At 48.6% G+C, this 13,462-nt stretch overlaps 1 protein-coding gene across 7 annotated transcripts in view; it reads right to left on the bottom strand.

The window, feature by feature from the left end:
- cabin1 (calcineurin binding protein 1) overlaps nucleotides 1–13,462 on the bottom strand; it is a 37,065-nt gene that overhangs the window by 2,187 nt on the left and 21,416 nt on the right. For 6 of the 7 annotated variants that reach the window (XM_046386681.1, XM_046386685.1, XM_046386686.1 and 3 more), the window contains 7 exons: nucleotides 8,115–8,278; nucleotides 7,923–8,019; nucleotides 7,125–7,814; nucleotides 4,993–5,067; nucleotides 1,828–2,089; nucleotides 510–701; nucleotides 221–426 (listed from right to left, as the gene is read on the bottom strand). In XM_046386681.1, coding sequence (XP_046242637.1) covers nucleotides 221–426; nucleotides 510–701; nucleotides 1,828–2,089; nucleotides 4,993–5,067; nucleotides 7,125–7,814; nucleotides 7,923–8,019; nucleotides 8,115–8,278 — 1,686 coding nt within the window. The remainder of the gene's footprint in view (nucleotides 1–220; nucleotides 427–509; nucleotides 702–1,827; nucleotides 2,090–4,992; nucleotides 5,068–7,124; nucleotides 7,815–7,922; nucleotides 8,020–8,114; nucleotides 8,279–13,462) is intronic. The other variant, XM_046386684.1, reaches the window with a different exon arrangement.

The raw sequence follows: 13,462 nt of genomic DNA, 5'->3' as shown, positions 1-13,462 counted from the left end.
CACAGACCGGACTACAGTTCAAACAGCCGCGTGAAGTTTATTTGTGTAACACCAACGACTCAAAGTGCTTTACAACAAACACAAAAATGAAATACAGTCGGCACATAACGAGGCACGAGCTGTAACACAAACCAACGGATGACTTAAATTTAAAAATGGAAAAGCAGCAATCAAAACAAAGTCTTCAGATAAAAACAAGCCTGCAAAAGCAGCTGAATACCTTGAGTCTCTGCTTGGTTTCCTCTGAGATGCTGCCTTTCGGGGAGAGGAGCGTGGGTGTGGGAGGCGTTACTGTGATTTCTGGCGGGAACTTGGCGACGGTGGACGGGATGAAAAGCTTTGGCATGCTGGGCGGGACACGGGACCGGATCCGGTTGGGGTCTGGAAGCTTTGACTGCTCATTGCTGGCGTACTGCTGCTGCTGGTCTGTGAGAGGAGAATAAGAAGCTTTAGACCCCTTCAAACCTTTGAGTCCTTGTCTGTCACACGTCTGAGCGGCGGGCTCCGACCTGGACACGGCTGTGCGGTGCTACATGTGGCCGTTTCCTCCTGGAACCAGCCGGCTGCTGCTGCTGATGCTGCTGCTGCTGCTGCTGCTGCTGACTCCTGGCCCTGGGACACGGAGGCGAGTTTCATCTGCTGACAGAGGTGTGACTCCTGCTGTCGGTACAGAAGTCCCTCTGAGGGCTCCTCCTGCTCCTCTGTGGACAAAACAGCACAGCACTGAGACAAAAACGCATGTTTAACGATCTACATGTGATCCACCAATCACACAGCGACGTCACCTTCTTCGGCTCAAACAGGAAGTCAAATGACAGCATTCGAAGTCTCACGAGTTGCGGAGGAGCGACAAGAAAAGCCGAACCGACCGCAGCTCAGACGAATGAAAACAAAACTGATCCTTCACTCTCTCAGGCTTCTCCACTGATGTTGCCTTGGAAACCATTACATAACACACCGTGCTGCAGTGATGCTAACCTGTGTGTGCGTGCATCTGCAGCACCTTCAAATGTAATCCAACTTTAGACCAACGAGAGGAAGTTTCAACAGAACACACAGACTGACTGAGGCAGTAAAAGTCATCTGGTTTGACGGTTCAGAGTCAGATCTGAGCAAAGTCCACAAAGTGGAACATTCCTGATGGTCATACCTGTCAAAAACAACACCTGAGTTACCTGCAACAGATCTGCATGAATCAAAGAGGGATACTGTAATACTGAAATAATCTTTGTGGACGGGAACCGAACGCAGCAGCAGCTGTGCTAACGGAGCTCTTAGCTGACAGAACAGAAACGAAAGCTGGAGGAAAGTCTTCAGTGTCCCCAAATGCTCTTTACTGCCTCATTCAAGAACCGAAATGTTGTGTGTGATCTAAAAGGAAGGGGTTCAAACACGGAGTAGGACACACTATGAAACGCTACAGGTCGGAGACTCAGGCTCACAGGCTCGGATGAGGACAACAGAGGAAGTCAGGCTGTAATATTCACGATGAGGATCAGACATGTTTAGAAGCTCATGTGGGCAGAGAAAGACTCACAGTCTGGAGGACACAGATTTGTCAAACTCTTGTTGGGGGACTGACAAACCCAAAAGGCAAAAATAAAAGCAGGCCGAAGTCTACTGTTATGTAACACATCTGTGGAAGTCCACAGGCGCCCCCTGCTGGCCGCACGGACCACAGCACAAACTGAACTCGACCTGAGCAGCAGCGCTTCACTACATCAGCAACATTTGTGTCTAAAATCTTCCTAGCAACAGCAGGCTCAGTCACACCTTCAGACGTGTGGAGGCTACATACAGCTGAGAGGTGATGGAGCTGCCGTGTACCTGAGTGTGGTAAGAAGGCCATGGCCGCTGCAGGGTGGCTCGGCGCTCTGCGGTGCTGCGGCTGGTCGTGGAAGCCTGACGCTTGGGGTCTGGACAGCTTGCTCAGGGGCTCGTACACCACTTTGGCTTGACCGTCCTGGGTGGACAGCGGGTGGCAGGTGGCGTGGCTGAGCAGGACCGGGGTCGGCAGCGAGGCTGGGAAGAAGATGTCTCGGTGCTCCTTGGTGTACTTGGGTGTGGTCGGGGCATCGCCTGCAGGCTGCTGGAGACAGAAGAAGAAGAAGAAGAAGTAGAGCAGTGGGTCTTGAGGAGGCGACACTGACCTGGGACGTCCATCTGAGGCGCTAACGCTTTTCTGAGAAATGCAGACACAATCTGGTCAGACTCGGTTGCCAGAGGGACAAAAAGAAGAGACGACACCACCGCACTTTCCAACACAACACACAGCCATCAGCCATCGGCTCTTTGACACGACAAGCAATGAAATCCTTTACTGAGCTGCGACGTCGCTCCCTCGGGGGTTTGGAGGCTCACTCGTGTGCTGGACGCCGGCGAGGAGCAGCTCTACTCCGCACTACATCCCTCTGAGCCACTTTCCTGCGTGTCCTTTTGAGGGCCACTTCTCCACACAAGAGCTGCACAAACAACCTGCGACAACAGCCGCTGTCATGGCAACGCAGAGGAGCACAGTTAAAGGAAATGAATACACCTTCCACAATACCAAATGCATGAAAAGTTGGACAAAAGTAGCCTTAATAATCCTGTAAACCTTCAGTCTAATGCATGAACTGCAGCAAATTCAACAAGCAGAAGAAAATGTTTAACACCCAGCAGAAGCTAAACAGAAATGTGCCGCGTTAGTTATGAAAGTAAACTTCTTACTCGATGCTTCACAGGCCACAGCTCACTGCTGCCAGGCTTCAGCACATACATGTTAGCACAAGATAATCTGGCAACAACCGAGCTCTCGTGCCTTTTAGCTGAAGTCAAACTGTCCTCTGAATCAGAGCGAGACGAAGCTCCCTACGGCGTCCACACAGCAGAGCTCAGGCAAACCAAACACAGCAGCCCTCCAAAAGCTCAGGCAGCAGCAGCAGATCCTTCAGCCTGACACCAGCGCCAAAAGCCGGCTCTGATGATTCACATCTCATGAATTAAACATCAGCAGCAAAGACACCGAAAAGCCAGCCGGACGGTGCACGTTAGAGCAGCGGCGTACCTGAGAAAAGTGCAGCCACAGCATGCAGACGGCCTCCTCCGGTGAGCTGCTGGCAGCCAAACTGAGCTCCCACGATACTGACTGAAAGACGGTTCTTTCAATTATCGAGATTGGGCTTTAAATCAGATTAGAGCAGCTGTAGATGTTGTGTGCAGGTCTGTTCATCTTTCCAACACAACTAAAAGGCCGACTGACCCAACATTTTAATTAAATTGCCTGCACAAATTGGACCGATGCTGGAGCTCCTCTGCAAAACATCCACATTCTCTGATGAGCAAACCCTCAACATATTTTTGTTTTGAATCAAGTCTCCCGAAAAGCTACAAAGACGGTGAACGCATGCCAGACTTTGATTCAGCCTTGACACGAGCTCCTGCTGATATGGCGAGCTCGACTCGGCCGCTCGGCGCTGCACCGGCACGTCGTGCTCTGCACTTGTGGGGGCTTGAAGGAATGTGTGAATCTTTTTCATGTCCTCGAGCTGAGAGCTCCAAGGTGCCTACTCACATTTCCCACCACATACAAATGCAAAGCACGACATGAGCTGCTGGCATAATAATTACACATAAACAGCAGTTAGATCAGACTGCAGAGCCAGTCAGCATGTAGAACAGCCAGCCAAACCACCACACACACACACACACACACACACTGATTATTAGACTTTATACATGCTGTACAGAACTGCAACAGCAGTGACCTTCACCTGGAAGCTGTCAGAGGACAGACTGGGAGATTTTAAAAGAGCAGTTCAACCTAAAATGAAAATTCAGTCTCCAAGTGTTCAAAACCTTTTTGTTTTTGATAAGTTTTAAGTTTGCTGCTGTTCTAACTTTCAGTCACTGGATTCTCTTTGATATTTCTTTCATTTCAGTGTTTTCAGACAGCAGAAAGGAACCTTTTTTGAATCTTGTTAAATCTCAGGGTAACTCACAAATTACGTTTGAATCTGAAACAAGATGAGATGCAGTTATTTTAAAAGCTTGACGTGCAGACGTGCAGTGCTGGTTTCAGAAGGGCCCACACAGCTGTACGAGTGCAGACACAAGCTTCTGATTCCATCCAGGCCTCAACACACTGGAGAAACGCTGCCTGCAGCTCTGCACCTCGTCTGCACCGTCGCCTCTCTGTCGCGTCTCAACGTGAAAACCAAACAAACGCACAAACAACCACGAACAAAGACAACAAAAAGACTCATGCAGAAAATAAGATGATGGGATCAGTGAAGTGGGAGAACAGAGAGATTTATTGTGCCCACAGCTACTTCTCATGAGGTGTGTGGAACATCCCTGTGACGACAGGAAGCAGGCAGACACAGCGTGTTGACTGTGTGGGCACGAGGACGGACATGAGGAAGGAGGAGTCATCGAGCAAACAAGGATGCCGTGAGGAGCAAAACATCTGAACACAAAGCTGGGTTAATAGCTGGCTGAGCACTAGTTGAACCCATCAGATATTCAGAAACGTCTGTCATTTTGCCTTTTAAATCACATGCACATCGGCTGCAGAAATAAGCAACACGCACAGCAACGCTCAGCTGAAACTCATGACAAATTTGGCAACTGCTGTATGAGGCTGTGGGGACGACAGGGCGCATTCGCACTGCAATCTGGGATATATTTAGTACCGGCAGTCTGGAGAAGGACAGACGTGAACAAGTCTGGGAGTTACCAAGTTTCTTATTATGGAGTCAGAGAATAAATGAGGAAACATAAAGAGGAATAAACAAATAACAAGATTAATAAAGGCCAAAATAAATACAAATGCAAAGGATTAACGAACAACTGAACAAAAGTATTTCCATTTACTTGCTGACTGACTGCCGTTAGGGCTGCTGTTGCCTTAAACCTTTGAAGCACGAGGGGGGAATCAGTATTTGGCATCACCTTGGATAGCACAGGGACACATGGGATGTCTGTATGAGTAAAATGCAGTATGAGCTTTACCTGTCTTTGGGCTGAGGTGGCCAGCTGTATCTGGCAGAACTTCACAGCTTGGTCCAGAGCTACGTCCTCATCGACCTGAGACAGGAGAACAGGACAGAACATCAGGGCAGAGCAACACATCTTCATACGCTGTAGTTCCACAGAGTCCAGTCTCTGACCTGTCCCGTGTGCATACCGTCTTAATTCCTCATGTCTCCTGAGCAGCGACAGATTGTTGGGATTCTGTTTGACAGCCAGCTCCTGCCTCTGATCACAGCACCAGTAAAGAAAGGCTCACATTAAGGCCCAGTGGACGTGTGGGAGCAGCCCGACATCACGCACTTAGCAGTAATCTCGTTCACACAGCTGTTACGTCCCCCCCCAGCAGCCTGTTGTATGCAGGGTCTCAGGGACCCCCAAAAGGAGGGATTTTTTTTTATTTTTTATTTACAGCGGCCTCATTCTACTTTGTAAATGATATCAACTGTTAAATGGAATAAGTCAAGCTTCAGTGCAGCACAGAGGACAGGCCTCTGCTTTCAGTCCACGCCTGGCTCCTTATTTGTCAAGTCTTTGTCAAACCACATACCGTTGCCGGTTATGACTTACAATGTCACATAATGATTATTATTAGAATGTGCACGTTTCAATAAAACTACCCACTTAACGTGGCAGGATGCATTTTATTCTGATGGCAGGAAACGCTCTGTATGACTCGAACGCACGAATGAGTGGGAAATTTGCCGCATTCAGGGAAAGTCTGCTATTTTTAAACCTGTGCTTACATGTTTTGGTGTGTAAATGATTCACACTAACCACAAGGTTTGGAACTGGTCCAGTAGAGCATCTCAGCTGGCAGCTGCCACATGGCTGCAATGTGAACCTCCAGAGCAACTCCGACCACCAAAGTAACACTGCAGAAAGGATTCCTTCAAAGATCCTCGTCAGACACTCGGAGGAACAATCTCAGACTCCGAGCAGCAAAAAAAAACCTCTTAGTGCACGAAACTTTGACGATCGAAGTTGCCCCAAAGGTTCTTTAGACCAGTTCCAAATCTTCTGGTAAGTATGAGTCATTCACACACCAAAGTATGTAAACAAAGGTCCAAGGTTTAGAAATACTGGAAATCCCCTTTAAGGGTGAAGTGAAGTAAAGAAAAATATCTGACTGAATTATATGGAAGCAGCAACAAAAGCATGAACAAAACTGAAAAAGGATCAGATCTAAACTGCAGCTCCATGCAGCTGTGCAGTGCAGCAGACCACAGAACCACACAGCGTCTGCAGTTTGTGCAAGAAGAAGCACAACCAGGAGAAGCTTCTGGAAAACGTCCAGACATATTAATTTCATAGCTCATTTGGTGACAGGAAACGTGCTGTGGCTGGCTGTGGCTGGATGTGGCTGACAAACTCTGTGCTGTCTCCTGAAGAGCACACGACAAATAACGCTTTAACTGCAACACAAACAACCTAAACAACAGAAGGCGCTGAAAGCGGTCGTCCCCTTTGATTCCACCTTCCTCCTCCTCCTCCTCCTCGGCTGTCCCTCGCCTACCGCCCTCCCACTCCAGCTACAGCTCTCTGGCATTTCACAGCCAGTGACAAGGCAACTTCTGCAGGACCCGCATTGATCCTCGGCTCAATATGGCTACATAAGCTGATGTGGGCTGTTGTATAAGCACTGAAGTTGGACTAACTTTCAGAAGCTGAGCAACATCTGCACTTCCTGTGCAGCAGAAGGTCAACAAGATTTCACGTAATAAGCAGAGTTGCACGGCTAGATGCACTTCTCCGACTCTCCCATACACCAACACCTCCACCGATGATGAACATAATCATTGGTGGCAGCCCTACTAGTGACATCACGTAAAAAGTACCCAGTAGGGTTAGAATCAACAACCTGCTTGAGTGGTAACAGCAGGAAGTCAGAGGTTGAATTTGGGTTATTCTTGAGCAGATTTTGTCACAGTGTTTGAAAACTGAAAGAGGGAAAAGTCCCCTTTCTGCAGTGGGTGTTGTGTTACTAATTCTGTCAAAAAAGGGGTTTCCCAAGTGCAGTTTATTTTAGGCACTTGTGTGCATGGTACATGACTTGGCAAAATATCAAAAATATCATGATACGTAGCAGAGGAAACTGGCGTGAAGTGTTTTACCTGTTTTATGAGCATGTAAGTCTCTGACATGATCTTCTCGATGCGTCCCAGGTCATACGTCATGACCTTCTGGCCTTGCTGCCACACCCTGTAGGCATCGAGCAGTAAGGTTTTTCCAGATTCCACATCCTCAAGAAGCTTCCTCTTCCTGTTTGGCCTTCGTACTGACCCCTGATCAGTCACACTGGCTGCCACAGTGACCTTGGGTGTGGAGGCTTGGAGCTGCTGCTGCTGTCTGGAACTGATACTTAGCTCCTCTAGAGACAGCTCTGGTGTCCGGCTGCTGTCAGTCACTTTCTGCTGGGGCTCCGGAGCGCTCAGCGAAGTCTCAGCCTCTGTTTGTTTGCCCTGAGAATCTGTGGTGGTAGCAGGGGGCCTCCTCCAGCTGCCAGCGTCCAGCTCCATGGGTTCTTCTGAGCCTGCTTTGTGTCCTTCACTCCCAGAGGTTTCCAGCTTCCCAGGAAAGCTCTCCTGAACCTTTGTCCCTTTATCTAAGGATGGCGGTGGTGGGATGAGCTGTGCCTGGGAGGCTTCCCTGGGCCCCGGGTCAGCGGCACAGGCCCCCTCTGTGAGCCCGGGCTTCTTAGGCAGCGCATGTTTGCTGTCCTCTGCACTGGGCCGGCTGGATGCGTCCGCTGTGGTCATCTCCCCCATGGAGGGCGCAGGCGCTTTGTGAAGCTGCTCAGACACCTGAAAGAGAACAGAACCTTTCAAAACATGAAGCAGGTGCATGCCAGACGTCTAAAACACAGAGCGGCTCTCAGCTCTGAGTGTGTGTTGTGATTTGTGCTTCCTTACCCCTGCGAGACTGTTCAGATTGTCCTCCAGGACTTTTACAGTTAGGAAAAATGCTCTCTTGGCCAAAACCTGGCGATCAACATCCCGTAAATACTTCCTTCACGGAGGAGAAAGAAGCGAGGGGAGAGGTGTCACGGAACAAATACATGATGCGTAACAGAAACAGCAGTATCACACAAAGGCGGTTCTTACTTTCCCTGGTCAGGGGTTCTCTGCAGCATGAAAGAGACTTTCAGCAGAGTATCGTGATCTTTGAGCTGAGACAGCACCTCCAGCAAGAGGACAATGGATCGGTTCATATGAGATGCAAAACTTCCTGGGCGATCAATCTCATCTACTGGGATACGCCAGATGCCCTGGAGGGAGCGAGCAAAAACAAAGCAGAATTCAGAGTTAAGTTTGACTGTGCTACACAATAAACAAAAATACTGTTTTGAGCCAAACTGCGAGTGGAACTCAGTACAGACGCGCCAAACGTCCCGGAGGAGCTGCTGACATGTAACAAAAAGCCCACAGGCCCATTTGTAAAATCCTGAAAGTTTATGGTGGCTACTACTGCAGGTTTTCAAAAGCACACGGAAGCAGATAGCAGGGAAACATGGGCAAACCGAAAGGAAAGAAGGTTGAAAGCGAGAGGAGTTAATGGGAGTTAAAAACTCTGCATTCAAAGAAGAAAGCCCTAATGAGGGGATGGAGAGGCAGCAGGGGAGATCTTGCGGACTGGCTGGACATGTAGGAGGTGGGAAGGGAGGGATGGGGGGGGGGGGGGGGTTCTCTCTGGGCACACATGATAGGCAGCCTCATTAGAGCTGCTCAGCTCTGTCCAAGCAACACAGCAGAGCGGCAGAGTGGCTGCCAACAAACACACGGTTCTCCTTTACAGAAAGAGCGATGATGGCTGTTTTTTTTTTTTTTTTTGATGGATGAGTCCACCTTTTCTGCGAGCACATGTCCGCTCAGCAGGTGAAGCGAGGCGAGGTTCTGCACTCTGAAGCTGCAGATGGTGGCCTAGGCTGCGTACCGCCGTAAAGCACGCGGCACAGCGTCTGGCCTCAGAAAACGTGTGCGAGACAAAACAAAGATGACCGTATCAGGATGGAACAAAACAAATGAGATGGCTCAGTGGCTGAAAGCTCCTCCTCACACTCTGTCAGAGGACATTTTCAAAGCCACCAGAGAAGCAAAATAAACCAAATCAAGACAAACCACATTCCTGAGGCCAGATTTAAAGTGCACTCACAGAGAGAGTGTCAAATCTGGCCATCTAAAGTGTATAAACTCATGTCTCTGGGTTCACTCCAAGTCTTCCTTTGAAACTTCCTTAATTAGATTTTCTTTTTCAGTTGAGTGGACAACTGAGTTTGTGCTTTCAGGCAGCAGTTAAGTAAAGATAAAATAAATAAACAGTTATTGGTTTAATGATAAACCACGGTAAAATTACAGTTAATTTCCTCCTCTTAGGAAGTCCTGTTTGGGGTCCAATTAGCTTGCTTGTTTGTCCAGAAGTAGAGAAAAACTACTGGCCAAGACACACAAAACACATTAAGTCTCCGAGTGGATCCAAATCACAGGGCAGACACACAAATTATTTTCCTTTCCCCAGAAGGAGAAAAAGGATGCCGGTGCCGGTTGAGCCCTCCTGCCTGGCTCCAGGGAGCTCGACTGGGAATGAAGAGAAGGAGCGGAGTAAGCGACACCAAAGCAGCCAGTGAAGGAAATAAAAACTTATTTTGTGATTGTTTCACAGCAGTTATGTTCTAAAGCACAAATAAACACGGCCACACCTCCACCTGCAGGAAGGTGTCGCATTATCAAACAGACAACGGGCCTACAGCTCTTTAAGACTCGGACAGCTGTAACCTGGTTGCTATGATCTTAGATGACAGTCTGACCTCACACCCTGCTCACTGTTATCGGCCTACAGGTGGACTACAGGTCCACCACTCGAAGGCTGAGGACCAGAAACGTCCCCAACACAGCAACATAATAAGAAGCCAATACAGACCCAGCAGGTCCAGGTCCCTGTAGATACCAGCACACACTCAGAAGTGATGACTAAGAGCTGATGCTGATGCTTCAGCTACAACACACTCACACAGAAGAGTGGACTATTGACCCTGGCGGAGTGTGAGCTGTCTCAGTGCTCTTCCGCTTATCATTACAACTGTGTCTGATTAGAGTGCTTTCAAAAACTCACAGTAAATACAGTCCAGCAGCAAGCACAGTAAGCCAGGCGCAGCACGCAGTGTGGGTTTGTCTGCTGTCAGTGAAGACATGGCAGCCTGAACTGTGGTCGGATTTCGGTTTGTAGAAGCGTGCCGAGCAAACGGGATTGAACCTGGTCACAGAGAAGAATCACTGTGGGAGGCGGCAGCACTTCCAGTCTTATGAGTCGTGTTCAAAAACACCACCCACTACTTTATAGCAAATGTGTGACCTTCTAGCTCAGCGCAGGACATGGGGACTGCAGAAAGGGGGAACATTTTCATACTGTTTTATCTCTGCAGTGAAGATAAATTTAGGAATGAACATCTTCTACTCAGAATGTTCTTATTTATTTCAGTTATGAAGTTACAGGATTCATTTAAAACTAGCAACATTGTTGTTATTATTGAGATGTAGTGGGGTCGGGCTCGGGAAGGGTTTAACCTTTCAATGCACAGATTAGCAAAAGCCTCCAGCAGGCAGGAGTGGGACAAGTATGATGAGGGGGTGGGCTGCGCTTACTTAGAAAAACATGTCTAATGGAGGAGAGTTGTTCTTCAGAGAACCATCCAACCACAGCAAATCTGTTTAGGGAAAGCAGAGCCATGGCTTTACTCAGATTACGCTGTAGCACAACAGCTAAAGCAGATTTGTAAGACTTTAACTGCAATGATTTTAAGCATCTTTTCCCCCCATTTTTTCTGCGTGAGAGAAAATATGACCGCTTCGGCACAGATGTGGCCAATACATCACGCAAAAATCAGAGATTAAGATGCACGGGGATGACCAAGAGAAGACGAGTTTTTCAGTTTTAGAAGATGTGCAGTAATTAGTCGTGACCAAGCGGTAGTAAACAAGAAATCGTTGTTAATGTCTTTCCTGGTAAGTAAAGTAAAAACTAATAAACAGAAAGCTTAGATATTACAAATAGCAGCATGACACAGAACACATGAAAACGAGGACAAAGAGACAAAGAACTGAGTGAAAACACAACATCTGGGGGAAAACCTTCAACCTGTCGTCTTCATCCTTTCATGTCTTCAGTGACAGGAAGAGCACAGTCACTCATGGTGAAACTTACTAACTGCAGACAAGTTGCCCAAACTGAGCGTTGATGCGTCCTGTAGCAGCCGGTAGTCACAAGTGAAGCTAACTGGTAACAACAATTCTGACACCAGTAACTTACAACTTTCAGCTTTTCTAAATCCAAGAAGGCTGATTATCTGCTAATGTTAGCAGCATCTGGCAGGTATCATTTTACATCAGCCCACATTCCTCTCTACACCGGTGACAACAATAAAGACCTTCAGGAGGAGGTTCTCTCGCAGTTCTGTGTCATTCTTCAAGAGCAGCACTGATTTAAAAACACCAAACGAGCCAAACTCTCACGAAACCACACAGGAACTCTGCTCACACAAAACACAAACTCGATTTTGTCGGAGCTGAGAGAGAGAAAGAAAGCGACTCACCATCACCAAAGCGAGCGACTGCGCGGTGCTCGTGTTAGTATTCTTTTGGACAGTTTCCTGCTGGCGTTAGCGGCACCAGCAGCCCCGGCGGCGCCTCTACCCTGAAAGAGGCTCACGCTCTGAGAGCAAAGGGTGGGCTGCATTTGGGTGCTCGGGCAGCGCGAGCTGCAGGAGAGGAGAGGAGGGAGACGCAGCTCCACACAGCACAACAGGAACAGGAGGAGGGGAGGATGGCAGCTACCTTGGCAGGAGGAGAAACAGGGCTGCAGTCAGGGCCTATAAGCCCAGCATGACAGACAGGCTGACTCGCTCCTCTCCTGGTTTCAGACCTTGCCATCTCAAAACAAAAACACCCACGCACTCCATCTCCGCTCTCCCCTGACCCCAGCCTGCCGGAGTCCTCCCCCCACCCTCCTCCCTTCCTTTCCTCTCGCACTATACACAGCGCACAGCCAATCCTCACAAGCCTCTGCCAGCCAATCGGAGGCAGTCAGAGAAACTCCCGCCCATTGGCAAACACCCACACAATACACACACAAACAGAGGAGTGAGCGCGAGAGAGAGTAATGAGGAAACAGAACGAGTGCAACAGCGAGAGGAGATGAGTAGAGCGAAGAAGAGCCGGGGGAGGGGTGGAGCGTGATCACCCTGAAGACGGAGCAACAGGAAAAGACCAAGAGAACATAAACTGACTGAAAAATGAACTCTACCACATCAATGTGGTATAAGTGGGAGGCACGTCGGCAGCGGAAAAAAAAACACAGGTTTGAGCAAGTGAAGCCCTCCATTAACCAGAGAAACCACAAGCAGAAGAAGAGTGCCATCTGAGCCGAGCATCCGACACACACACACACACACACACACACACACACACACACAGTAGTAGTAGTGCACAGCCCTCACCTTCTTCCTCTCCTCTCTTTCAGCTCAGGTCGTGTCTCACCCACTGGCCACCATAAACAAATTAAGCAAACACACCTTGTTTTTCCTGCTTCCTGTTATGCGACTGAGGAAAAAAAAAAAAAAAACCTGCTGAAAAATGTCAGCTGAGGACAGAGAAGAAGAAGGAGGCAACTGAAAACAAGCGGCAGCCAGACTTAATCCTCCAACATGCAAATCAAAATATCAACTTCTACAAAATGAGTTCATTAGGCCAAAACTCCTCCCCTAAAACAAAAAACCCATCAGAGGTTCTCCTGAGCGGAGCTCCACCTACAGCACGTTGCACAGCTGAACACACAAACGCTTGAGTCATACATCAAACCGAGGCAAGTAACGCAAGAGCAACTGTTCCCCCAGAAGACTGTCCTATCATAACAGAACAAGACGCTGAGTCTTACCCATAAGCAAAGTTACAGTCAATCAAACATGGACGCTCGTCCTGAAAAGACAGCAACAGTTCAAAACATGTTCTGTGAGAAGTTACAAGACCAGGGTGGACTTTCTGCAGCAACGAGGACATCCATTTTCTCTGGAGCGTCATAGAGTGTGAGTGGGTGGAGGAATATGTAAGCAAGAGAATGCGTGTGTGTGTGTGTGTGTGTGTGTGTGTGTGTGAGGGTAATGCCGTGCCTGAGCAAACACACAGGGACTCCTCACGATCACTCGACAGCAGCCCTGAGCAGCCAGAGGGCCTGACATTACAGCCGGCATCATCAGATTGAGCCTCGATGTTCTGTTACTCCAGTACAGCAGTTTGCCCTCAGCGATGAGGCAGGGAGGGGGGAGGTATACCTCTGAAAACAGCCATTTGTTTACTGCATTAGAGAGAGTTTGATCACAAGGAGCTCAGATGAAGTCGGGAGTAGTGACAGCCTGAGCTTGGACATCTCAACACTCCTGCCTCAGTGTCACATCTCAAATTAA

Source organism: Scatophagus argus, chromosome 4 (genome assembly GCF_020382885.2).
Source record: "Scatophagus argus isolate fScaArg1 chromosome 4, fScaArg1.pri, whole genome shotgun sequence".
NCBI lineage: Eukaryota > Metazoa > Chordata > Actinopteri > Scatophagidae > Scatophagus > Scatophagus argus.
This window is presented reverse-complemented; position numbering and strand designations above follow the sequence as displayed.